Source organism: Rhinopithecus roxellana, chromosome 17 (genome assembly GCF_007565055.1).
Source record: "Rhinopithecus roxellana isolate Shanxi Qingling chromosome 17, ASM756505v1, whole genome shotgun sequence".
Taxonomy (NCBI): Eukaryota; Metazoa; Chordata; class Mammalia; order Primates; family Cercopithecidae; genus Rhinopithecus; species Rhinopithecus roxellana.
This window is the reverse complement of record NC_044565.1, coordinates 101,314,680-101,341,560: the sequence shown is the minus strand read 5'-3', so window position 1 is coordinate 101,341,560 and position 26,881 is coordinate 101,314,680. Positions and strand designations below refer to the sequence as shown.

The window sequence follows — 26,881 nt, the reverse complement described above, 5'->3', positions numbered from 1 at the left end:
CATATGGCAAAACCCCATCTCTACTAAAAATACAAAAATTAGCTGGGCGTCGTGGTGGGCCGCTGTAGTCCCAGCTACTTAGGAGGCTGAGGTAGGAGAATCGCTTGAACTCAGGAAGCGGAGGTTGCAGTGAACCAAGATTGCACCATTGCACTCCAGCCTGGGTGACAGACCGAGACTCTGTCTCAAAATAAATAAATAAATAAATAAGAGGATAATGGCAGAACGTGCAGGTTTGTTACATAGGATATATGTGCCATGGTGGTCTGCTGCACTTATTGACCCATCCTCTAAGTTTCCTCCCCTCACCCCCAACCCCCAAAAGGCCCTGGTGTGTGATGTTCCCCTCCCTGTGTCCATGTGTTCTCAATGTTCAACTCCCACTTATGAGTGAGAACATGCAGTGTTTGGTTTTCTATTCCTGCGTTACTTTGCTGAGGATGCTGGCTTCCAGCTTCATCCATGTCCCTGCAAAGGACATGATCTCATTCCTTTTTATGGCTGCAGAGTATTCCATGGTGTGTATGTACTACATTTTCTTTATCCAATCTATCATTGATGGGCATTTGGGTTGGTTCCAAGTCTTTGCTTTATAAATAGTGCTGCAATAAACATATGTGTGCATGTGTCTTTATAGTAGAATGATTTATAATCTTTTGGGTATATACCCAGTAATTGGATTGCTGGGTCAAATGCTATTTCTGATTCTAGATCCTTGAGGAATTGCCACACTGTCTTCTTACAATGGTTGAACTAATTGACATTCCCACCAACAGCGTAAAAGTGTTCCTATTTCTCTACGGCCTCACCAGCATCTATTGTTTCCTGACTTTTTAATAATTGCCATTCTGACTGGCACGAGATGGTATCTCATTGTGGTTTTGATTTGCACTTCTTTGAAGATCAGTGATATTCAGCTTTTTTTCATATGTTCGTTGGCCAAGTAAATGTCTTCTTTTGAGAAATGTCTGTTCATATCCTTTCCCCACTTTTTGATGTTTTTTTTTTTTATTGTAAATATGTTTAAGTTCCTCGTAAATTGTGGATATTAGACATTTGTCAGATGAGTAGATTGCAAAAATTTTCTCCCATTCTGTAGGTTGCCTGTTCACTCTGATGATAGTTTCTTTTGCTGTGCAGAAGCTCTTTAGTTTAATTAGATCCCATTTGTGAATTTTGGCTTTTGTTGCCATTGCTTTTGGCATTTTTGTCATGAAGTCTTTGCCCATTCTTACGTCCTAAATTGTATTGCCTAGGTTTCTTCTAGGGTTTTTATGGTTTGGGGTTTTACATTTAAGTCTTTAATCCATCTCAAGCTAATTTTTACATAAGGTGTAAGGAAAGAGTTCAGTTTCAGTTTTCTGCATATGGCTAGTCAGTTTTCCCAGCATCACTTACTGAATAGGAGATCCTTTCCCCATTGCTTGTTTTTGTCAGGTTTTTCAAAGATCAGATGGTTGTAGATGTGCGATGTTATTTCTGAGGTCTCTGCTCCATTGCCCTATATGTCTGTTTTGGTACCAGTACCATGCTGTTTTGGTTACTGTAGCCTTGTAGTATAGTTTGAAGTCAGGTAGCATGATACCTCCAGCTTGGTTCTTTTTGTTGAGGATTGTCTTGGCTATATGAGGTCTTCTTTGATTCCATATGAAATTTAAAATAGTTTTTTTTTTTAATTCTGTGAAGAATGTCAATGGTAGTTTAATGGGAATGCATTGAATCTATAAATTACTTTGGGCAGTATGGCTATTTTCATGATATTAGTTCTTCCTATCCATGAGGATGGAATGTTTTTCCATTTGTTTGTGTCCTCTCTTATTTCCTTGAGCAGTGGTTTGTAGTTCTCCTTGAAGAGGTCCTTCACATCCCTTGTTAGCTGTGTTCCTAGGTATTTTATTCTCTTTGTAGCGATTGTGAATGGGAGTTCATTCATGATTTGGCTCTCTGCTTGCCTATTGTTGGTGTAAAGGAATACTTGTGATTTTTGCACATTGATTTTGTATCCTGAGACTCTGCTGAAGTTGCTTATCAGTTCAAGAAGATTTTGGGCTGAGATGATGGAGTTTTGTAAATATAAAATCATGTCATCTGCAAACAGAGGCAACTTGACTTCCTCTCTTCCTATTTGAATACCCTTTATAATGTATTGTTGACCTGAAGATGTTTAAACAAGGTAGGGGATGGTTTGAGACCTTCCATGGGTAACAACAGAACACCAATAGGGAGGGAAGGAGATGAAGATAAATGAAAGAACATAAGGCAATTTAGGAAAACTCAGACAAGAAAATGAGGTTTCAGGGCACATCAATGTAGTACCTTAACTTGGAGGCAAGTCACCTGGAAAATGTAGAAAGTTGTATTATTTATTAAGGAGAATTTATCCAAATAAATAAAAATCAATCACATCTTTATGGAGATCCAACTTCAAGCAATGCCTTGTGGTTTCAGAGAGGGCCCTGGTTTAAAATAGCAGAAACGTATCTGGCACTCAAAATGGGATGGGATAAGGGGCAGGAAAGGACACAGCCGGAGTGACTGCAGACTTCAGCTGAGGGAGCAGCCCTGTGGGCAAGGTGCCAGTCAGGGAGGGAGTAGTAATGATGGGTACTGAGAGATGGACTGTCATCATAAGCAGAAAGAAAGTAAGACATTCTGGATGGGGAGAACACTGCGGGCAAAGGCCTGCTGGTGGAGAGCGGTCTGAGGTCTGGGTGTGGAGAGCAGGTGGGTTTGGCAGTAGCCAAGAGACTTGCAGAGGACAATGTCTAGAAAGACACTGGGGTGCGGCTGGGGAAGGGTGGAAATGTCTGCCTGAGAGTTGGGGCATTACGCAAAAGAGCCCGTCAAAGGCTTCTTAGCATGGCTGTACCTTCGCCAAACCTGGGCTCAGGAAGATCAGCCTGGGGGTGGTGGGGGCAGGAGTCTTGGACTCTATGCCAAAAGCCAGAGGGAGCCTGTACACAGTGAGGGCCAGGACACAAGACAAGGTATCGTGAGTAGAAGGAAGAGATGTGGCCCATGGGCTGTTGGGTGTCAGGTCTGAGGATTTGGCCTCCGGCCACACAGAACAGAGCAGCTCAGCTTGGGGTGAGGGTGTGAGAAAGCAGGGACAGGCACTCTGCCCCCTTGCGAGCAAGCTTGGGAGAGAAGACAAGGGCGAGAGAGTTCATTTGCTCTGGAAGTAACAGGAGACACCTGGAGAGGAAATCAGAAGGGCCTGAAAAGCTTCATCTCTGCTTCAGTCGCTGACAAGGGGCCACATAGAGTTTTGTTCCAAGAACTCCACTCACACTGGCAAAGCAGGCTTTGGTCAGGACTGGAGAAAGCTAATGCCTACAGGCAGGGGAAGAAACCTTTCTCCCAAAATAATTTACATGAAGAATTCACAACCGAATTTCTCCTTCTAAAATATCTGCAGACAGGTTACTTCAAAGCAGTCAGATTCTCCCCAAGAATCATTTGCTTCAAAGCTGCATATCTAGAAGTTTCCAGTGGCAGTTTCTCCAAAAAGAAAAGCCCTTCATTTCCATCCCCGTCTAAAGGGGCAAGTACTTCCCTGATCTGCTGCCTTAGAAAATGTGGACTAGGATGTCATAAGATCTGATTTTTTAGAGAAGTTGGAAATCCTATTTTAAAAGTGAAACCTATCTTTTTTGTTCTATTGTGGTAAAATGTACATAACAAATTTTGCCATTTAACCATTTTTAAGTGTACATTATTTATTATTATTATTATTATTTTGAGACAGAGTTTCACTCTTGTTGCCCAGGCTGGAGTGCGGTGGTGCGATCTCCGCTCACTACAACCTCCACCTCCTGGGTTCAAGTAATTCTTGTGCCTCAACCTCCCGAGTAGCTGGGACTACAGGCGTGCATCACCACGCCTGCCTAATTATGTATTTTTAGTAGAGACGGGTTTTCACCATGTTGGCCAGACTGGTCTCGAACTCCTGACCACCAGTGATCCACCTGCCTCAGCCTCCCAAAGTGCTGGGATTACAGGTGTGAGCCACCACACCCTGCCTTTTTAAGTGTACATTTATGTAGCATTAAGAATATTCACATGGTTTTGCAACTATCACCACCATCCATCTCCAGAACTTTTTCATCTTCCCAAATTTAAACTGTGTATCCATTAAACACTAATCCCACATACTCTTCCCCAAGTAACTGTTGGCAACTACCATTCTACTTCCTGTCTCTATGAATTTGACTACTCCAGGTACCTCATATAAATAGAATCATAATATTTGTCCTTCCTTGGCTGACTTATTTCACATAGTATGATGTCTTCAGGATTCCCCATATTGTAACACTGGTCAGAATTTCCTTCCTTTTTGTGGCTGAATATTTTCATTGTGTGTATATACCACATTTTGTCTACTCATCCATTCATAGAGACTTGGGTTGCTCTCCCTTCTTGGCCATTGTGAATAATGCTGCTATGAACATGGGTATATAAATATCTGTTCAAAGACCTGCTTTCACTTCTTTGGGGTATATGCCTAGAAGTGGAATTGCTGGATCACATAGTAGTTCTAAGCTCAGTGTTTTGAGGAACGTCCACACCCTTTTCCCCAGCAGCCGCACTATTTTACAGTTCACAGCAATGCACATGGGTTCCAATGTTTCCACAACTTTGCCAATACTTGCTGTTTTCTGGTTTTGTTTTTGTTTTTTTCTTTCTTTTGTGTCTTGGCTCTGTTGCCCAGGTTGGAGTGTAGTGGCATGATCATAGCTCACTGCAGCCTCAAACTCCTGGCTCAAGCAATCTTCCCACTTCAGCCTCCTGAGTAGCTGGGACTACAGGTGCACACCACCATGTCCGACTAATTTTTTTTTTTTTTGAGACGGAGTCTCGCTTTGTCGCCCAGGCTGGAGTGAAGTGGCACGATCTTGGCTCACTGCAAGCTCCGCCTCCCAGATCCACACCATTCTCCTGCCTCAGCCTCCCGAGTAGCTGGGACTACAGGCGCCTGCCACCATGCCCGGCTAATTTTTTGTATTTTTAGTAGAGACGGGGTTTCACCGTGTTAGCCAGGATGGTCGTGATCTCCTGACCTTGTGATCCACCCACCTTGGCCTCCCAAAGTGCTGGGATTACAGGTGTGAGCCACCATGCCTGGTCTTGGGTTTGTTGTTGTTGTTGTTGTTGTTTTAAATAATAGCCATCCTAATGGATATGAAATTACCCATTGTGGTACCATTGTGGTTTTGATTTGCATTTCCCTAATGATAAGTGATACTAAGCGTCTTTTCATGTGCTTATTGGCCATTTGCTTATCTTCTTTGGAAACTGTCTACTCAAGTTCTTTGCCCATTTTTAAAATCAGGTTGTTTGTTTTTTTGTTGTTGTTGAGTTATAGAGGTTCCATCCCTCTGTGGTCCTGAGCACTCACCTCCAGCCACAAGCCAGTGCACTCAGTCAGCAGAGACCTCCATTGGAGTGTCTCCAGGTGTGGACCATGACCCTCTGGTGGACTGTGAAATCATTTAGTAGGTCATCACTGAATAAAAAGAAATGAAACCAAATGGAATAAAAAATCCAGAATTCATTATAGGTGGTAAGGTTAAGTATTGTTATATCAAACCTTTTGTTATATGTATAGATATATGTGCACACACACACAAACAATATATGTATGTGAATGTATTCCAGTTTCACAATGAAAAATGTATTTGTTACTGCAATTTGCAGGACAAGATTTTTGAGAAACACTGCACTACAAGTTAAATAAATTCACCCTTCTTAGAAAGCAGTGAAGCAACCATCTGTTGTTACTTAAGACGATCTTGGAGGGTCTCATGTACCCACTCAATCCACTTGTCAAAGTATTCACCCCCCGAAATAGCCCTCTTTGAAGGTGGGAACAGGGTGGTGGCAGTGATCTGAGAGTCTGACTGCATGGCATATAAGCAGTCTATATGGCTAATAGTGGGCATGCCCCATGTGCTGTGTAGACACGGGGCATCACAGGATGGTGACTCCTCCGGGGCAGGACTCCCTTCTCCCACTTCATGAGGGTGGAAACCAGGCTGACCCTGGAACAGGAGGTCTCCCTCTGCCTTGGAGGCTCCATGGGCAGCATCTTGGTGTCATAAGATGCATCCGGGACTGGGCATCAGAGGCTCAGACCCCAGTCCTGATGCCACTCACAGGCTGGGCAATCTGGATAAAGGCTGACAATCTGCTTGAATTCACCTAGAGACACAAAACTACTTCTGTAAAACCAGGATGTTGATGAGGAGTCCTGTTGCCCTCACGGTGGAGCTGAGAAGGCCAAATAGTGGAAGAAGCAAATAAGCTTTGTAAAGTGAGGGAGAAATATCAGATGCTGTCATTTACAAATCACCACTTCCCTGCCCATGGGCTCCCAGAGCTCCTCATTCTGCCCTTCCTTGAACCATACTCCTAGAGCTGCCTATGGAGAAGTTGACCCAGGCTGGAGGTCAGAGCCCCAGGAAGCCTCCAGAGGGGCCGAGGCTAGGTATGAAGTCAGCAAGGAACCCTGGGAAATAGCCCTTCAAAGGCAGCTGGCTGCCCAGGCCTCTAACCTGGAAGTCGTGGGTAGGGATAGCCCCAAGAGGGAGGGCAGGAACACCAGAAGCAGTTTCTACTAGTCCTCAGCCTCGAGTTACACATTCAGATGCCCAACACTGCTTTGATACTGACTTGATTCTCACCATGACAAGTCCTGGCTAGCCTCACGTTTGCTGTTAGACACAGCTCAACCTAATGCAGGGAAGGTACTGGTTTGCAAGGAAGAGACTGTACCCATTCAATGCTGTCCCTCACCATGCCTGGGGGCTTCCTCAGTGATCTTCTTGGGAAGAGGACTATTTCTGACCCACTCTGCACTCATCTCAACACTGCCCACAGAGTCTAGTACATCGCAGTAGCTTAATAATAATGATTTGACTGGGTGTGGTGGCTCATGCCTGTAATCCCAGTGCTTTGGAAGGCCAAGGCAGGAGGATTGCTTGAGGCCAGGAGTTTGAGACCAGCCTGGGAAATGTAGTAAGACCCCATCTCTACAAAAAATTTTTAAAATGAGCTAGGCATGGTGGTGTGCACCTATGGTCTCAGCTACTCAGGAGGCTGAGGCGGGAGGATCACTAGAGCCCAGGCGTTTGAGGCTGCAGTGAGCCGTGATTGTGCCACTGCACTCCAGCCGGGGCAACAGAGTGACACCTGTCTTTAATAATGATGATGATGATAATAATAATAATTTATTGAACCCATGGATGAACGGGTGGGTGGTGAGGAAGTAGTCTCCCCAGTAGACTCTCAACAATCTTAGGAATTTGCAACCTTCTTTGAGTTGAAGGAGAGAGGGGTACAAAGATGATGAACGTGAGGGTGATGCAGTGGCCTGATCAGGGCTTTCAGGGAGCTCAGGGCAGGAAATGTTTTTAAACCAGAAAGAAATTATTTCAGTATATTTATAACCTGTCCTCTTACATTGTTGCAAAGGGGGTTGGAGGATATCCCTGACTTTATGGCATCTGCTGGAAATTCCCACCTTTAATTGAAGGTCTCAGGATCACTCAGTTCAGGCCACAGCTGCACCTCTCCAGAATGCAGCTCGGTCTCCTACCACCTACATACAGAACCCTCTCCTCTTCCAGCCCCAGGATTCCCTGGTCCCTACAGCATGTGAGAGATCAGGGTGGCTCCAGGAGAGAAGCACTGGGCTGAACAGAAGCCAAGAAGAGGTTCAGGTCTGTGCACAGTAACGGGATGGTGCTGGTGGGTGGGGTGGTCATGCCCCCAATTCTGCCACTATCTCAGGGTAGGTCAGGCAATCCAACTTTCAGGAACCAAGAACCATCACCCTCCTGCCTTCTCTAATACTCATTTCAGAGGTCAAACAGTTTGTCATTTAGGTCTTCAAACACAAAGATTCTCATTATTACCTGCTTTCTCTGGCCACCTGCCCTGCACTCTCCCCAAGTGTTATTATATATGATACAATTATCAGTATGGTTGGATTTAAGTCTTTTATCTTGCTATTTATTTTCCATTTTAACCAGCTATTCTTTCTTCCTTTTTTTCCTCTTTTCCTGATGTATCAGTTTGTTCTCACATGGCTAATAAAGACATACCCAGGACTGGGTAATATATAAAGGAAAGAGGTTTAATTGACTCACAGTTCAGCATGCCTGGGGAGGCCTTACAATCATGGCAGAAAGCAAAGGGGAAGCAAGACACGTCTTACATGGCAGCAGGCAAGAGAAAGCTTGTACAGGGAACTCCCCTTTGTAAAACCATCAGATTTCGCGAGACTTATTCACTAGCACAAGAACAGCACAGGAAAGACCCGAGCCCATGTTTCAATTACTTCCTACCGGGCCCCTCCCATGGCACATGGGAACTATGGGAGCTACAATTCAAGATGAGATTTGGGTGAGGACACAGCCAAACCATATTACCTGACTTTTTTTTCTCTTGGTTGGTGGATACATTTTTTGAAATTGAGGTGAATTTAAAGTTTTCAGTGGCATTTATTACATTCACAAAGTTGTACAACTATTGCCTCTATCTAGTTTCAAAACACTTTTATCGAGGCGGAGCAAGATGGCCAAATAGGAACAGCTCCAGTCTCCAGCTCCCAGTGCAAGCGACACAGAAGACAGGTGATTTCTGCATTTTCAACTGAGGTACTGGGTTCATCTCACTAGGGAGTGCTGGACAATCAGTGCTGGTCAGCTGCTGCAGCCCGACCAGCGAGAGCTGAAGCAGGGCAAAGCATTGCCTCACCTGGGAAGCGCAAGGGGGAAGAGAATCCCTTTTTCTAGCCAGGGGAACTAAGACACACAACACCTGGAAAATTGGGTAACTCCCACCCCAATACTGCACTCTACCAAGGGTCTTAGCAAACGGGCACACCAGGAGATTGTATCCCACACCTGGCCGGGAGGGTCCCACGCTCACCCACGAAGCCTCCCTCATTGCTAGCACAGCAGTCTGCGATCTAACTGCAAGGCCGCAGCGAGGCTGGGGGAGGGGCACCCGCCATTGCTGAGGCTTAAGTAGGTAAACAAAGCCGCTGGGAAGCTCAAACTGGGTGGAGCTCACAGCAGCTCAAGGAGCCCTGCCTGTCTCTGTAGACTTCACCTCTGGGGACAGGGCACAGCTAATCAACAACAACAACAACAACAACAACAAAGCAGCAGAAACCTCTGCAGATGCAAACAACTCTGTCTGACAGCTTTGAAGAGAGCAGTGGATCTCCCAACACGGAGGTTGAGATCTGAGAACGGACAGACTGCCTGCTCAAGTGGGTCCCTGACCCCTGAGTAGCCTAACTGGGAGACATCCCCCACTAGGGGCAAACCGACACCCCACACCTCACATGGTGGAGTACACCCCTGAGAGGAAGTTTCCAAAGCAAGAATCAGACAGGTACACTCACTGTTCAGCAATATTCAATCTTCTGCAGCCTCTGCTGCTGATATCCAGGCAAACAGGGTCTGGAGTGGACCTCAAGCAATCTCCAACAGACCTACAGCTGAGGGTCCTGACTGGTAGAAGGAAAACTAACAAACAGGAAGGACACCCACACCAAAACCCCATCAGTACGTCACCATCATCAAAGACCAGAGGCAGATAAAACCACAAAGATGGGGAAAAAGCAGGGCAGAAAAGCTGGAAATTCAAAAAATAAGAGCACATCTCCCCCTGCAAAGGAATGCAGCTCATCGCCAGCAACGGATCAAAGCTGGACGGAGAATGACTTTAACGAGATGAGAGAAGAAGGCTTCAGTCCATCAAACTTCTCAGAGCTAAAGGAGGAATTACGTACCCAGCACAAAGAAACTAAAAATCCTGAAAAAAGAGTGGAAGAATTGATAACTAGAATAATTAATGCAGAGAAAGCCATAAACGAACTGACAGAGATGAAAACCATGACACGAGAAATACGTGACAAATGCACAAGCTTCAGTACCCGACTTGATCAACTGGAAGAAAGAGTATCAGTGATTGAGGATCAAATGAATGAAATGAAGCGAGAAGAGAAATCTAAAGAAAAAAGAAGAAAAAGAAATGAACAAAGCCTGCAAGAAGTATGGGATTATGTAAAAAGACCAAATCTACGTCTGATTGGGGTGCCTGAAAGTGAGGGGGAAAACGGAACCAAGTTGGAAAACACTCTTCAGGATATCATCCAGGAGAACTTCCCCAACCTAGTAGGGCAGGCCAACATTCAAATTCAGGAAATACAGAGAACGCCACAGAGATACTCCTCGAGAAGAGCAACTCCAAGACACATAATTGCCAGATTCACCAAAGTTGAAATGAAGGAAAAAATCTTAAGGGCAGCCAGAGAGAAAAGTCGGGTTACCCACAAAGGGAAGCCCATCAGACTAACAGCAGATCTCTTGGCAGAAACTCTACAAGCCAGAAGAGAGTGGGGGCCAATATTCAACGTTCTTAAAGAAAAGAATTTTAAACCCAGAATTTCATATCCAGCCAAACTAAGTTTCATAAGTGAAGGAGAAATAAAATCCTTTACAGATAAGCAAATGCTTAGAGATTTTGTCACCACCAGGCCTGCCCTACAAGAGATCCTGAAGGAAGCACTAAACATGGAAAGGAACAACCAGTACCAGCCATTGCAAAAACATGCCAAAACGTAAAGACCATCGAGGCTAGGAAGAAACTGCATCAACTAACGAGCAAAATAACCAGTTAATATCATAATGGCAGGATCAAGTTCACACATAACGATATTAACCTTAAATGTAAATGGACTAAATGGTCCAATTAAAAGACACAGACTGGCAAACTGGATAAACAGTCAGGACCCATCAGTTTGCTGTATTCAGGAGACCCATCTCACATACAGAGACATCCATAGGCTCAAAATAAAGGGATGGAGGAAGATCTACCAAGCAAATGGAGAACAAAAAAAAGCAGGGGTTGCAATCCTAGTCTCTGATAAAACAGACTTTAAACCATCAAAGATCAAAAGAGACAAAGAAGGCCATTACATAATGGTAAAGGGATCAGTTCAACAGGAAGAGCTAACTGTCCTAAATATATATGCACTCAATACAGGAGCACCCAGATTCATAAAGCAAGTCCTTAGAGACTTACAGAGAGACTTAGACTCCCATACAATAATAATGGGAGACTTCAACACCCCACTGTCAACATTAGACAGATCAACGAGACAGAAAGTTAACAAGGATATCCAGGAATTGAACTCATCTCTGCAGCAAGCAGACCTAATAGACATCTACAGAACTCTCCACCCCAAATCAACAGAATATACATTCTTCTCAGCACCACATCACACCTATTCCAAAATTGACCACATAATTGGAAGTAAAGCACTCCTCAGCAAATGTACAAGAACAGAAATTATAACAAACTGTCTCTCAGACCACAGTGCAATCAAAGTAGAACTCAGGACTAAGAAGCTCAATCAAAACCACTCAACTACATGGAAACTCAATAAACTGCTCCTGAATGACTACTGGGTACATAACGAAATGAAGGCAGAAATAAAGATGTTCTTTGAAACCAATGAGAACAAAGATACAACATACCATAATCTCTGGGACACATTTAAAGCAGTGTGTAGAGGGAAATTTATAGCACTAAATGCCCACAAGAGAAAGCAGGAAAGATCTAAAATGGACACTCTAACATCACAATTAAAAGAACTAGAGAGGCAAGAGCAAACACATTCAAAAGCTAGCAGAAGGCAACAAATAACTAAGATCAGAGCAGAACTGAAGGAGATAGAGACACAAAAAACCCTCCAAAAAATCAATGAATCCAGGAGTTGGTTTTTTGAAAAGATCAACAAAATTGATAGACCGCTAGCAAGACTAATAAAGAAGAAAAGAGAGCAGAAACAAATAGACGCAATAAAAAATGATAAAGGGGATATCACCACCAACCCCACAGAAATACAAACTACCATCAGAGAATACTATAAACACCTCTACGCAAATCAACTAGAAAATCTAGAAGAAATGGATAATTTCATGGACACTTACACTCTCCCAAGACTAACCCAGGAAGAAGTTGAATCCCTGAATAGACCAATAGCAGGCTCTGAAATTGAGGCAATAATTAATAGCCTACCAATGAAAAAAAAAGTCCAGGACCAGACGGATTCACAGCTGAATTCTACCAGAGGTACAAGGAGGAGATGGTACCATTCCTTCTGAAACTATTCCAATCAATAGAAAAAGAGGAAATCCTCCCTAACTCATTTTATGAGGCCAACATCATCTTGATACCAAAGCCTGGCAGAGACACAATAAAAAAAGAGAATTTTAGACCAATATCCCTGATGAACATTGATGCAAAAATCCTCAATAAAATACTGGCAAACCGGATCCAGCAGCACATCAAAAAGCTTATCCACCATGATCAAGTGGGCTTCATCCCTGGGATGCAAGGCTGGTTCAACATACGCAAATCAATAAATGTAATCCAGCATATATAAACAGAACCAAAGACAAAAACCACATGATTATCTCAATAGATGCAGAAAAGGCCTTTGACAAAATTCAACAGCCCTTCATGCTAAAAATGCTCAATAAATTCGGTATTGATGGAACATATCTCAATATAGTAAGAGCTATTTATGACAAACCCACAGCCAGTATCATACTGACTGGGCAAAAACTGGAAAAATTCCCTTTGAAAACTGGCACAAGATAGGGATGCCCTCTCTCACCACTCCTATTCAACATAGTGTTGGAAGTTCTGGCTAGGGCAATCAGGCAAGAGAAAGAAATCAAGGGTATTCAATTAGGAAAAGAAGAAGTCAAATTGTCCCTGTTTGCAGATGACATGATTGTATATTTAGAAAACCCCATCGTCTCAGCCCAAAATCTCCTTAAGCTGATAAGAAACTTCAGCAAAATTCCAGGATACAAAATTAATGTGCAAAAATCACAAGCATTCTTATACACCAGTAACAGACAAACAGAAAGCCAAATCAGGAATGAACTTCCATTCACAATTCCTTCAAAGAGAATAAAATACCTAGGAATCCAACTTACAAGGGATGTAAAGGACCTCTTCAAGGAGAACTACAAACCACTGCTCAGTGAAATAAAAGAGGACACAAACAAATGGAAGTGCATACCATGCTCATGGATAGGAAGAATCAATATCGTGAAAATGGCCATACTGCCCAAGGTAATTTATAGATTCAATGCCATCCCCATCAAGCTACCAATGAGTTTCTTCACAGAATTGGAAAAAACTGCTTTAAAGTTCATATGGAACCAAAAAAGAGCCCGCATTGCCAAGTCAATCCTAAGTCAAAAGAACAAAGCTGGAGGCATCATGCTACCTGACTTCAAACTATACTACAAGGCTACAGTAACCAAAACAACATGGTACTGGTACCAAAACAGAGATATAGACCAATGGAATAGAACAGAGTCCTCAGAAATAATACCACACATCTACAGCCATCTGATCTTTGACAAACCTGAGAAAAACAAGAAATAGGGAAAGGATTCCCTATTTAATAAATGGTGCTGGGAAAATTGGCTAGCCATAAGTAGAAAGCTGAAACTGGATCCTTTCCTTACTCCTTATACGAAAATTAATTCAAGATGGATTAGAGACTTAAATGTTAGACCTAATACCATAAAAACCCTAGAAGAAAATCTAGGTAGTACCATTCAGGACATAGGCATGGGCAAGGACTTCATGTCTAAAACACCAAAAGCAACGGCAGCAAAAGCCAAAATTGACAAATGGGATCTAATTAAACTAAAGAGCTTCTGCACAGCAAAACAAACTACCATCAGAGTGAACAGGCAACCTACAGAATGGGAGAAAATTTTTGCAATCTATTCATCTGACAAAGGGCTAATATCCAGAACCTACAAAGAACTCAAACAAATTTACAAGAAAAAAACAAACAACCCCATCAAAAAGTGGGCAAAGGATATGAACAGACATTTCTCAAAAGAAGACATTCATACAGCCAACAGACACATGAAAAAATGCTCATCATCACTCGCCATCAGAGAAATGCAAATCAAAACCACAATGAGATACCATCTTACACCAGTTAGAATGGCAATCATTAAAAAGTCAGGAAACAACAGGTGCTGGAGAGGATGTGGAGAAATAGGGACACTTTTACACTGTTGGTGGGATTGTAAACTAGTTCAACCATTATGGAAAAGAGTATGGCGATTCCTCAAGGATCTAGAACTAGAAGTACCATATGACCCAGCCATCCCATTACTGGGTATATACCCAAAGGATTATAAATCATGCTGCTATAAAGACACATGCACACATATGTTTATTGCGGCACTATTTACAATAGCAAAGACTTGGAATCAACCCAAATGTCCATCAGTGACAGACTGGATTAAGAAAATGTGGCACATATACACCACGGAATACTATGCAGCCATAAAAAAGGATGAGTTTGTGTCCTTTGTAGGGACATTGATGCAGCTGGAAACCATCATACTCAGCAAACTATCACAAGAACAGAAAACCAAACACCGCATGTTCTCACTCATAGGTGGGAACTGAACAATGAGATCACTTGGACTCGGGAAGGGGAACATCACACACCGGGGCCTATCACGGGGAGGGGGGAGGGGGGAGGGGGAAAGGATTGCATTGGGAGTTATACCTGATGTAAATGACGAGTTGATGGGTGCTGACGAGTTGATGGGTGCAGCACACCAACGTGGCACAAGTATACATATGTAACAAACCTGCACGTTATGCACATGTACCCTAGAACTTAAAGTATAATAATAATAAAAACAAACAAACAAACAAACAAAAAACACTTTTATCACTCCAGAAAGAAACCTCATATACATTAAGCAGTTGCTCCTCATTTTCCCTTCAAACCCTACCATCCCCAGCCCATAGCAACCACCAACCTACATTCTGTCTATGAATTTACCTGTTCTGGATATTTCATGTAAATGGAAACATACAACATATAGTGTTTTGTGTCTGGCTACTTTCACTTAGCATAACGTTTTTGAGGTTCATCCACATTGTAGCAAGTATCAGCACTTCATTACTTTTTACGGCTTAATAATATTCCACTGTATCAATATACCACAATTTATCCATTCACCAATTGATAAACATTTGAGCTGTCTTCACCTTTTGGCTACTGGGACTAGTGCCACTGTGAACATGGTATGCACATGTATTTATTTGAGGACCTGTTTTCAATTCTTTTGGATATATACCTAGCTCTAGAATTGCTGGGTCTTATTGTAATTCTATAATTAACTTTTTCAAGAACCTTCGAACTGTTTTCCAGAGGTTGAACCATTTTACATTCCCACTAGCAATGAACAGGGTTCCAATTTCTTCACATCTTGACCAACACTTATTTCCCTTCCCCTACCCCTAATTATAGCCATCCTAGTGGGTGTAAAGGGGTACCTCATTGAGGTTTTTATTTACACTTACCTAATGACTAACTACTAATGATGTCGCATACCTTTTCATGTGCTTGTTGGTGATTTATATCTTGTTTGGAGAAATGTCTGTTCAAGTCTTTTGCCCCTTTAAAAAATAAATTATTTGTCATTTTATTGTTGAATGATAAGATAACTTTATACATTCTGGATGCTAGAGTCTTATGAGCTATTTGATTTTTAAGTATTTTCTCTCATTATGTATGTTGCCTTTTCACTTTCTTGATAATGTCCTTTGATGCAGAAAAGTTTTGTTAATTTTTATGAAGTCCAGTTTTGGTTTTGCTTTTGTTGTTATGCTTTTGACATCATATATAAGAAACTGTTGATCTATCCCCAGGTTTTCTCCTAAAAGTTTATGGTCTTAGCTCATATCTTTTGCTTGTCAATTCACTTTGAGTAGATGTTTGTATATGTTGAGAGGGAAGGATCCGGATTCTTTTGCATTCTTTTGCATGTGGATATCTAGTTTGTCTAATCACCATTTATTGAAGAGACTACTCTTTTCCTAAGACCACTGAATGATCGTGGCATCCTCCTGACTTTCTTTTTAATTTTTTTTTTTTGGGGGGGATATTCCACTTTGTCTTTACTGTTGGCTTATTAGAAATACCTCTTTGCTTGCTTTATTTATTTATTTATTATTTATTTATTTATTTATTTATAGTGATTGCTCTAGGTTTTACAACATGCATCTTTAATTTTTCTTAGTCTACCTTTGTTATAGTTTGAATGTATGTATCCTTCCAAAATGTATGTTGGAACTTAAACCCCAAGGTGATGGTATTAAAAGGTGGAAACTTTGGGAGGTAATGTGGAAGTGGAGAGCACTCATGGATGGGATTAGTGCCCTTATAAAAGGGCTTAAGAGAGTTTTTTGTTGTTTGTTTTAACCCCCTTTTCCCTTCTACCACATGAGGTCATAGTGTTTGTTCCTTTCCCTCTGGAGCATGCAGCAACAAAATGCCATCTTGGAAGCAGAGAGTGAGCCCCCACCAGATGCCAAATCTGCTGATTCCTTGATCTTAGGCTTCCCAGCCTCTAGAACTATGAGAAATGAATTTTTATTATTTATGAATGACCCAGCCTATGGTAGATTGCTATGACAGCAGGAAGAGACTAAGACAACCTTCAGATAATACTCTACCACTTAATGTGCAATGTAAGGATTTTATAAGAATATAGTTCTATTTCTGTTTTTCTATCCCTTTTGTTATTATTTTTATAGGTTTTATTTCTACATGTTATAAACCATGTAATATACTGCTATTAGTTTTGCTTTAGATGGTCAATTGTGGTTTTTATTTTTAATTATATATATATCTAATGTTATATATCTAACATATTATAGATCTAATATCATATTATATATCTAACATATTATATATCTAACATTATATACAATGTTATATCATATATATAGTATGTGTGTATATATATGCATATATATATATATATATATATAATAGTTTGGGTTTTGTTTTATTTTTTTGAGACATGGTCTGGCTCTATCACCCCGACGAGTGCAGTGGCATCATCTCAGCTCATGCAGCCTTGACCTCCTGGGCTCAAGTGATCATTCCACCTCAGCCACCTGAGTAGCTGAGACAATAGGAGTGTGCCACCGCACCCAGCTATATTTTTGTATTTCTTGTAGAGATAGGGTTTTGCCATGTTGCCTAGGCTGGTCTTAAACTCTCAGGCTCAAGCAATATACCTGCCTCAGCCTCCAGAAGTGCTGGGATTACAGGTGTGAGCCATCATACCCAGCCAAGATCAATTATGTTTTAAAGGAATTTTTTAACAGAGAAAGAAATGTCTCATATTTACCCATATATTTACCATTTCTTGTGCTCTTCATTTCTTTGTGTAGGCCAGTGGTTTCATCTGGTACCATGTTCTTTCTGCCTTAGGAACTTTATTTCGTATTTCTTGTATTGAAGATCTTCTGGTTTAAAAAAAAAAACTTTAAGCCTTTTGTTGTCTGACAAACATTTATTTTACCTTCAATTTTAAAGAATATTTCTGGTGGATATAGAATTCTAGATTGACAGTGCTTTCTTTTCCTTTTATCACTTTAAAGACGCGATTTCATTAAGTTCTAGTTTGCATTATTTCTGAAGAGAAGTCTGCAATTATATCTGTCTTTGTTCCCTGTATAAAATGTGTCTTTTTTTCTCTCTGCTGTTAATTTTTTCCTACTTATTACCGGTCTTCAGTGATTTAATTACGAAGTGCCTCGCTTGATATGGTTTGCTTTGTTCTTATCCTACTTCGGATTTGTTGAGCTTCTTGGATCTATATGTTTATAGTTTTCATTAAATTTGGGACTTTTTGGCCTTATGTCTTCAAATCACCACCCTTAATCCCTTTCGAGGACTCTAGTTATGCGTGTACACTAAATCATTTAATATCATCTTAAGGTGATTGAGGCTCTGTGTTTCCATGTTTCTTCTGTTTCCTTTCTCTCTGCTTTAGTTTGGATAGTTTCTACTGTTATGTCTTCAGTGTCACAGATACTTCATTCCACAATGTCTAATCTACTGTTAAGCTCAGCCACTGAATTATTCATTACAGGTGTTGTATTTTTTAGCTCCACAAGTTCCATTTGGTTATTTTCTATATCTTCCAGGTTTTTCTTCACTATGTTCATGTTTTCCTTTAAATCGTTGTGTTTAATTTTTTAAGTCCTTGTCTGCTATCATTATTATCTCTGTCATTTTTGGGGTTTGTTTCTATTACATGATTTGTCTCCTGATTTGGGGTTCTATTTCCCTACATATTTGCATATCTAGTATTTTTAACATTCTGAATTTAATGTTGTTAAATGTCTGTATTTTGTTGTGGCTTTAAAAATGGTAAAATTTGTTTTGGCTGGCAGTTATGGTAGTAGTGGATGAACTTCCTCTTTTTGAGGCTGCTTTCTAAACCTTATTGGAGGAAGTCTAGAGTTACCTCTACTCTTCGGCTGAGTTAGCCCTTCTACTAATGCCTTACCCTTTTGGGATTTCTACTGAATTCCCTGGACAGTCAGCAAGGTTTCTTCACATCGGCGAGTTGAAACTCAAACACTGCCCAGTGAGCCCTGGGAACCAATCAGCTCACAGCTACATGGTAGTTCTTTGGCTAGCACTGTAAAGTTTCACCGTATGCATGTGCAGCTTAGTATTCAGCAACGGATTCAAAGGGATCCCAGGAGACTTTTTTGCTGTTATATTCTGTCCTCTCTGATACTCTGCCTTGAAAAGTCTGCTCAACTATCTCCTCAACTCGGCAATGCTATGCTCTGCTTGGGTTCCCCCTCATTGTGCTACAATCTAGAGAGCATTTTCAGCAGAAAGTTAGAGTGATAGTAGGGTTTGCCCCATTTGTTCCCTGCTTTCAGGAATCACAGTCCTGTGCTACATGCTGTTCAATGTTTGAAAAGAGAGGTTTCATATATTCTGTTCAATTTTAAAGTTGCTCACATTAGAAAGGTATGTCTAGTACCAGCTATTTGGGCATGGTGGAGGTGGAAATCTCTACTCTCTCTACCTGAAGCACATCAATAAAGTGATCTGCTTCTCCAGTCCCTTCTCAGGAGCCTGGGTTGCAAGCAACAGAAGCTCTTTGTGGCCGATTAAACAGAAAAGAAATCTTAAAAGGATCACAGGCAGGTCACAGGATTGTAGAAAGGCTAGAGAAGCTGCTCAAGATAGAAACAGTGTCCAACACATGACTCAGGAACTAATTTGATGAGAAAACCACTTTCAACACCATTGCTTTCACCAAACCCTAGACATCCCATGTGTACAGTTGTCACTTCTGAACCAGGAACTCAATTATACCACAACCAACATCACTGCCTGCCCTAATGTGCCACTTCCTGGGTCAGGAACTGAATTGTGTACCCACCACTAAAGCTGCAGTCTCCAGAGACAATGTGCCCTGTATTTAACTCTAGCTACACTAGCTTTTAAGTCTGACAAGGAAAGCAAGAGTCTGTAATTTCAGCTTCTATAAGGAAGGGATATTCTTTTCTTCCCACCAAGGCTCACCATGTAGAAGATTCTTCAAACTCAAAATGTGGTTCTGATGTTCAGTGGCCAAAACATCCACTATGAGGAACAACCCTATGTGAGTCTTGGGATGGTTTTTTGGCACTCTTGGTACTGAAACACAAAATAAAATCACTAATTTCATTTTTGGAGGAGGGATCTGTGATCTAGCCTCCTTTGGAGCCTATGAGAGGAGACCACTCCTGAATCATATGATTATTCCATACCACAACCTGTAAGGAAATGTCCTTTGCTATAGTTCAGCAATGGGTGGTGATGCCATCAGTAATAATGACTAGTCTCTTGAACTTAGGTTTTGGCAGAAAACAGTTAGAAATGAAAATGGCAAAACATTAATAGTGCTTGAGCCGAAGTTCTCAGAGGCTGGGCCATACTTCTGAGTTTCTGGTATGTAATGAACTAGAAAAAGAGATCTATGTACATTCTAACTGGGAATGAAAACCAGGCAAACCAATCCTACTGGGTTTATTTATCAGCCTGATCATTAGGAACCAGTGACCTTTAAGAAATTGCTGTGGTGTTTAAGTCATTAATACCTTAGCTCAGAATATTGTGCAGTATACATACACCAGAGCGCTAAGAGAAGAGGGTGCCAATGGGAGGTTTTAGTGGTAGGGAGAAAAATAGGGATAGGGATAGGTAGAGCATGTGGCAGGATGCTGTAGGGAAGGCCAATAGGCACCCTGGGGAGTGAAGAGGCTGCATTGTGAGGATTCTGGGCATTGTGGTGGGAAGAAGTGTTAAAGAATGACCATCATTTTATCTCCTTACCAGTGACTTCTAAAAAGATGGTTCAGAGAGGAAGAAGAATACAGGCCAAAATTAGGGATTCAGAGTCAGTATGGACTCCTGTATTGACAATCCACCTGAAATTTGGAACAAATCACAGATTTGATTTGGAGTCTTCTCACCTTCCTCTCCTCTTAACATTTGCCTCTCTCCTAAACTTCTTTTTTATTTTTTTTGAGACAGAGTCTTGCTCTGGCTCCCAGGCTAGCGTGCAGTGGAACCATCTCAGCCCATTGCAACCTCTGTTTCCTATTTCAAGCCTCCTGAGTAGCTGGGATTACAGGCGCCCGCCACCACACCTGGCTAATGTTTCTATTTTTAGTGGAGACGGAGTTTCACCATGTTGGCCAGACTGGTCTTGAACTCCTGACCTCAACTGATCCTCCCACCTCGGCCTCCCAAAGTGCTGGGATTACAGGTATAAGCCACCGTGCCTGGCCTCTCCTAAAATTCTTTTTTTCCAGTGTAGCCAGGGGAAGTCCTAGGAACTTTGACCCTTAAGCAACAATGTAGATGTATATTGCTGGTTGCCTTCTCAGCATGCATTCCCCCAAACTTGTCACCCACTGTACAGAAACCATAGAACCTGGGTAGGTGTGAAACCCCAGCCCCTGCGGGGGCAGGGCTGATAGGCCCAATTAGGATAGTCCCAACTTCTTGCTGCAGTGATGGTTTTAGGGATGGACAGTAGCCCAGGCCTAAGGCAACAGTCACCTGACAGTTTACTACCCACCATGATTGGTTCAGGGATGAACTAAGTTGAGCTAATCAGAAGAAGTCCAAGACTTTGTTTAATGAGTGGGTCAAGAGAAGCTCTCTTTCATTCTGGGAAACATGGTATATGGATGGTGATGCCTGGACTTGGTGCAACCATTTTGCTTCCAGGAAAGAAGGTATGCTAAGTAGAAAGTTGACCCATAGAGAAGAAGAAAAACTGAGAGATGTGCAGAAAAAAAAAGAGAGAGAGTTCTGATCAATTCATTCCTGAAGCTTGGACTACTTATGGATTTTTCCATAACAGAAGTCCATATACTTCCCTCACTGCTGAAGCTGATTCGAGTTGAATTTTCTATGACTTGCAACCTAAAGCATCCTAGCCACAACACCAAATGATCCCTTGGAGTCCATTTTTCCATTTCCTAAGCAGACATGAGGGAACACACAAAATGATGCAAATGAATGTGTTTTAGAACATACTGTCCTCTAGAGTTCTAATCTCAGCTTGATTTAGACAGTCAGTTGCGTGGTTAGGAAACAATTGGAGATGGAAAGGCTTAAAAAACGAGGAAGAAGCCCAAAGAAGAAGTGGGAAGATAACAACAGAGGACATTAAAAAGAAAAAAAAAAAAAAAGAAAGAAAGTAGATGAAATCATAATGTAGATGCCTCAAAGGTATCGTAAAATCCTTGTTCTCTCCCGCCTCCTCTGTCATCCCCACACTGCTAACAAGCCCTGTGATTCCATCATCCGAATCTCCCTGAAACCCACTGCCTCCTCTTCATGTTTACTCCCATGCTTGGGTCAGGCTGTTGTGATCTGTCTCCTCCTAGCTCTTTCTACCTTCCCCCTTATCCTTTCCAAATCCATTTTCTATGAGTCCCAGAGTGACCTTCTCAAATGACAGGTCTAAGCTTGTCATATTTTTACTCAAAAATGTTTGATACCTTGTCAATATGAAATATGGCAAACGCATGAGCTCTGAAGACAGATGATTTTGAAACCTAGCTCTGCCACTTACCAGCTGTGTGATTTGGGGCAAGCTTCTTAATCTCATCGTCTATCTGAACTATAGTTATAATATTGTAATAGGATTCCTTTGGTTACTAGTTACAGAAAACTAAGCCCTACTCACTGGGTAAAAAAAGGGGAAGATTTATTAACTCAACTGACCAACTGGAGAACAGTTGTGCAACAGGATCTCGGGGATAATGTAAATCAGTCACTCACAGATGGCCTGTTTCCTCTCTGCCCTTTTTGATGGGGGAGTAGTGGTGGTGGTGTTCTCTCTCTATCTTTGCTTCTCTCTGCACTTTAGCTACATTTCCTTGTATTGGCTACTTTGTGAATGGCTGAAACATGAACGGCCTACAGCTTCCAGCCTCACATTGCCCAGTTCAGTTAGCAAAAGAGGAGAAACTCCTGCTGTGAATCCCAAATTCAAAATTCTCAGGCAAGGCTTGGTGGCTCATGCCTATAATAATCCCAGCTTCTTGGGAGGCTGAGGTGAGAGGACTGCTTGAACCTGGAAGGTTGATGCTACAGTGAGCCAAGACTGCATCGCTGCATCCCAGCCTGGGAGACAGAGTGAGACTCTGTCTCAAAATTCAGGAAACAGTTCTAATTTCTAATTGTCCCATCTTGAATCAGGTGTCCACCTAGGGCTCAACAGGTACCAGGGTCAGGATGTATAAGAAGATGGCAGCTTCCATTTAAACCACATGATTACAGAGATTACATTATAAAAACATTTAGCAGAAGCAAATGGTGCTGTTCTGGATAGACAAACCAATAGATGCTCTCTACAAAGTTTACAAGGTGGTTTGGGAGATGAAATAAGATGTCCTATATGAATAAGCACCAAATACCCGGGACCATAAGTGGATAAAGTATACAGCAGATGCTCTAGAAATTTGTGTTTATTCCCTTCATTACATTCTTGCTCCCAGAACCACTGCTTGCCTAGACAGTGCCTTCATCTTTTGCTACATAGTCCAAGGTTCCCCTCTGAGTGGATACACCCCTATGGGCACAGGGTTTGACAAACAGAAGTCATATCTGTGACAAGAAAAAAGTGCCCTTCTTGCAATGAACACAGCTTTGAGCTGGGGCCATGCCTTTGTAGTAAGCGTGTGGACCATATTTCTTCCTCAGTGGCCCTGTTGGTCCTGGCCTTTGGCCTTTGGACAGTGGAGACTGCCCAACCCATGCCAGACCCTGCATTCTTCTCTGTCTTTCAGAAGCTCATGGACTGCCCGCATTATATGGTTCCCAATTAAATACAAACTAGTTCCCCAGCACCACTAATCATGCACTCTGTCCACCTTACATGCCTCACCATTCCCAGAAAGTTGTGTACTGTTCCTTCTTGCTTTGATGCAGGGCTCTTGGCCTTTCCCAGGCATTCTTACCTCACTCCCATTAGACTCTTAAGCCCCAGGTTAATGACATCACTTCTGCAAATCCTTGCTCAGCACACCCGGAGCTATGTACTAACTGCCTCCTCTGCACCTCCAGAAGCCTATTCTCTATTCTCTAGCACAGCATTGCTCACACTATATAGAGTGCTGGCCTGTTTGCTAATAAGTTCCTTGAATGCTTTAGCTAGAAGTGACTGTGGCTTTCCAGCTCTTTGTCCCTGCCCAGGAATAAAATCTGGCATCTAACAGACCTCAATAAATGCTTGTTAATTGAAATATGGAATGAATTAAGTAGGGGAGGAAGGAGGGAGTAGAGGAAAAAGAGTAAGAGAAGGCTAATTAGGAATTTCACTGTTCTCAGCCAGGTGCAGTGACCTGTAAGCCCAGAACTTTGGGAGGCCAAGGCAGGCAGATCACCTTGAGCTCAGGAGTTCGAGACTAGCCTGGGCAACATGGCGAAACCCCGCTCTACGAAAAAATACAAAAATTAGCCGAGCATGGTGGCGCATGCCTGTAATCCCAGTTACTTGGAGGCTGAGGCTGGAGAATCACTTGAACCAGGGAGGCAGAGGTTGCAGTGAGCCAAGATCAAGCCTTTGCACTCCAGCTTGAGCGACAGAGTGAGACCCTGTCTCAAAAAAAAAAAAAAAGAAAAAAAGAAATTTCACTGTTCTCACACAGACCTGTGTCTGTTTCAACATTTGCACAAATAAAAGGATAGAAGCAAGCAGACAGCCTATGGGACATTAAGAAACAAAGTGCTTTCTGTCTCCAGTCCCTGAAATTTGAGAGCTTTTTCTTTAACCTTTTTTTTTTTTTTTTTTTTTTTTTTTTTTTTACCACTTGGACATTATCTTCTTTGCTCATGGGAAAATGAGGTTTCTGTTGAGGTCTGATTGGTGCTTCCAGCTAAGGCATTCATGGGCTGACAGGGGGGCATTCTGGATAGCCCCCCTCCCCATCCCACATACACACCAAGTGGGATCAGCCCCAGAGCTCTAAGTATTCCTGGCAGTCAGTTTAGGCATCTCTGTGGGCCAAAAGAATGAGGTCACTGTCACCAATGAAGTCACCACTGCATGATTCATCGGACATCAGTTCCCCACTTGGAGTGCTATGACATTCCCAGAGCTTCTCCTACTCTTAGTTCACATTTATAGATGAGAAAACGGAGGCCCAGAGAAAGGAAGTGACATGCTCAAGGTAACACTGCTAACCAGGGTCAGAGCTGGGACCAAACTCACCTCTCCTGGCTGAGTGCTCTCCTTCTCAAGCTCCTGGATAGACCCTCCTTTCGGAATACGAGTCCCTGCAAATGCTGCCTGAACAAATGGTCCTGCAAGCGAAGAACGGGGTAGGCCCTGCTCTCTTTACCTCTAAGAACAAGTGGCAGAGGCCTGTCTTGAACCAGGAACTGACCTGAAGGCACTGTTCTGCCTTCCTCAACCTGTTATTCAGTCCATACAAAATATCTTCCAAGTTCATTGCATCGAAAGCAGCTAGCAATGCGCATTCCTACTCGCAGACACACAGGGCCAAAGGGTGGGGCCTGGGGAGAGGCTCAGTGAGAATCTGCAAGGAACTTTCCGTTATTTCCGTAGCCTTCCTGGGAGAGTGGAAATCAGATTCGGAGTTTGAGAGTTCAGGCCTCCTGAAAAGTGAGGAATGGGAATACAACAGTGAGAATCTCCCCAAGTGTGCTCCGAGTCCTTGAGTACTGGGAGCAGCTGGAAGCCTTTGGGACAACCGCTTCACCTTTCTAGGTCTCAGTTTTCTTCCCTGCAACCTAAGGGTGATGGTCCAGTTGACCTCCGCGCTGCCTCTCAACGCTGCATTTTTCTAACGCCGTGAATCGATGAAAGGAAGCGATTATCCCTGGTCAGCAAGTTAAGGGGTGGGGTGCGGTGTCAGCGTGGAGTGCACCCCCGCCCCAGTGCCCCATGTTCAATGCCACACTCTTGGCCAGTGAACAGGACCTGGCCAGACGGGTGTGTTCAAGCGTCGCCAGGCAGAGGGGCAGGGGTTGCCGCCTCGAGCACAGGCCAAGTTTCAGAGCACTAGAGTGTATCAGTTATCCGGGATTACAACGGAATACCTGAGGGACACTGGGGACCGAAAGGGGACCTCGGAGAATGTGGCCTCCAGGGGGAGCCCAGGTACATTTGCCAGGTCCAGAGCCGACGGGGTATCCCTTTTCTTGCTGGTGTGTGTGGGGGGGCGTGCTTCAGTGGTTCAATACGCTGTATCTCCCTTAGTCACCGGTTTCATAGTAAATGATTCAAGCTCGTGCTACGGAAGGCGTGCGGTGGGGGTGGTGGTGGTGGTGGTGGGGGAACCACGCAATAAGCCAGGGTCTCTGCTTTCCAGCTCAAGGACCCCCACCACCCCACGCGCCTTAAATTTTTTTTTTTTAACCCTTTTGGTCTCTCTTCCTTGATTTCTAGTTTCGTTGTGCACTTAGAGGCCGAGAGGATGGCTCTGGCCTGCCGGGTGGAGGTGAAATATACATGTATAATTTGGCATGACTATTGCGTCATCGTGGAAGTGGTCCTGGTTCCCCGAGAGGCCTCCACATATTCTCCCAGCATCGGGGCCTTTGGACGCTTCCAGGCGCTGCGGGCACTTGCGCGAGGAGCCCTCGGCTTCCCAGCGCGGCTCCCCTACTCCCCTCCTCCCCTCCGCGGTCCACGGCTCCTCCTCCTCCTGCGCGCCCCTCCGCGCGGCCCTCGCGGGGAGTGAGGCTCGGGTGCGCCGGCTGGGCCGCGCGGCGGTGGCGGGCGGGGGCGCGGGGCGAGGGCCGCGCTCCGGGAGGCGCCTGGGCCCGCCCTCCTCCGGGGCGCCGCGGGAGGGGCCCGGGCCGGCGCGGGGCGGAGAGAGCCTCCTGGCCCCTCCCCTCCGCCACCCTCCCCAAAGTTGCCGTCTCCCCCGGGGCCGGCCGGTCTTATGATCCGGCGGATCCTCCTGGGGAGACCGGGCCGGGGAGAGGGCGCGGGCGCCGAGTGGCGGGGGCAGCGGGCGGGCGCGGCGACAGGGGCCGGGGCGGGGATCCGGGCGGCGACCGCGGCGGCGGCAGCGCCCCGGGCCCGCCGCCCCCTCCCCTCCGGCAAGGGGAGCCGCTGCATGGGGCCGGGGGGGCGGCCCTGCGGCGCGGAGCGGCGGCGACGGCGGCGGACCCCCCAGGCGGGCTGGGGCTGAGCCCGGGGCCGGGGCGGGGGCTCCGGGGGGACCATGCCCGGAGGCCGGCCGGCCGCAGCATGGCTCACGGGCCCGGCGCGCTGATGCTCAAGTGCGTGGTGGTCGGCGACGGGGCGGTGGGCAAGACGTGCCTACTCATGAGCTATGCCAACGACGCCTTCCCGGAGGAGTACGTGCCCACCGTCTTCGACCACTACGCAGGTAAGCCTCGGAACTGCTGACTAAGGGGCCGCTCCCCGGGCCGGGAACT

The 26,881-nt window shown here is 43.9% G+C and overlaps 2 protein-coding genes across 3 annotated transcripts in view; one reads left to right on the top strand and one right to left on the bottom strand.

Moving 5' to 3' along the window:
• The window catches only part of ATP6V1E2 (ATPase H+ transporting V1 subunit E2), a 56,683-nt gene extending 30,462 nt beyond the window's left edge, over window positions 1–26,221 (bottom strand). Inside the window, exons 1-5 of the mRNA XM_030920697.1 lie at window positions 24,956–26,221; window positions 22,021–22,024; window positions 20,282–20,376; window positions 19,490–19,603; window positions 5,399–5,506 (exon numbers count right to left, since the gene is read on the bottom strand). The gene's annotated coding sequence lies outside the window, so the exon portion shown is untranslated. The remainder of the gene's footprint in view (window positions 1–5,398; window positions 5,507–19,489; window positions 19,604–20,281; window positions 20,377–22,020; window positions 22,025–24,955) is intronic.
• Window positions 26,222–26,264: 43 nt separating this feature from the next.
• RHOQ (ras homolog family member Q) overlaps window positions 26,265–26,881 on the top strand; it is a 41,213-nt gene continuing 40,596 nt past the window's right edge. Inside the window, exon 1 of one of the 2 annotated variants that reach the window (XM_030920699.1) lies at window positions 26,265–26,832. In XM_030920699.1, coding sequence (XP_030776559.1) covers window positions 26,691–26,832 — 142 coding nt within the window. In that variant the 5' untranslated portion in view covers window positions 26,265–26,690. The remainder of the gene's footprint in view (window positions 26,833–26,881) is intronic. The other variant, XM_030920698.1, reaches the window with a different exon arrangement.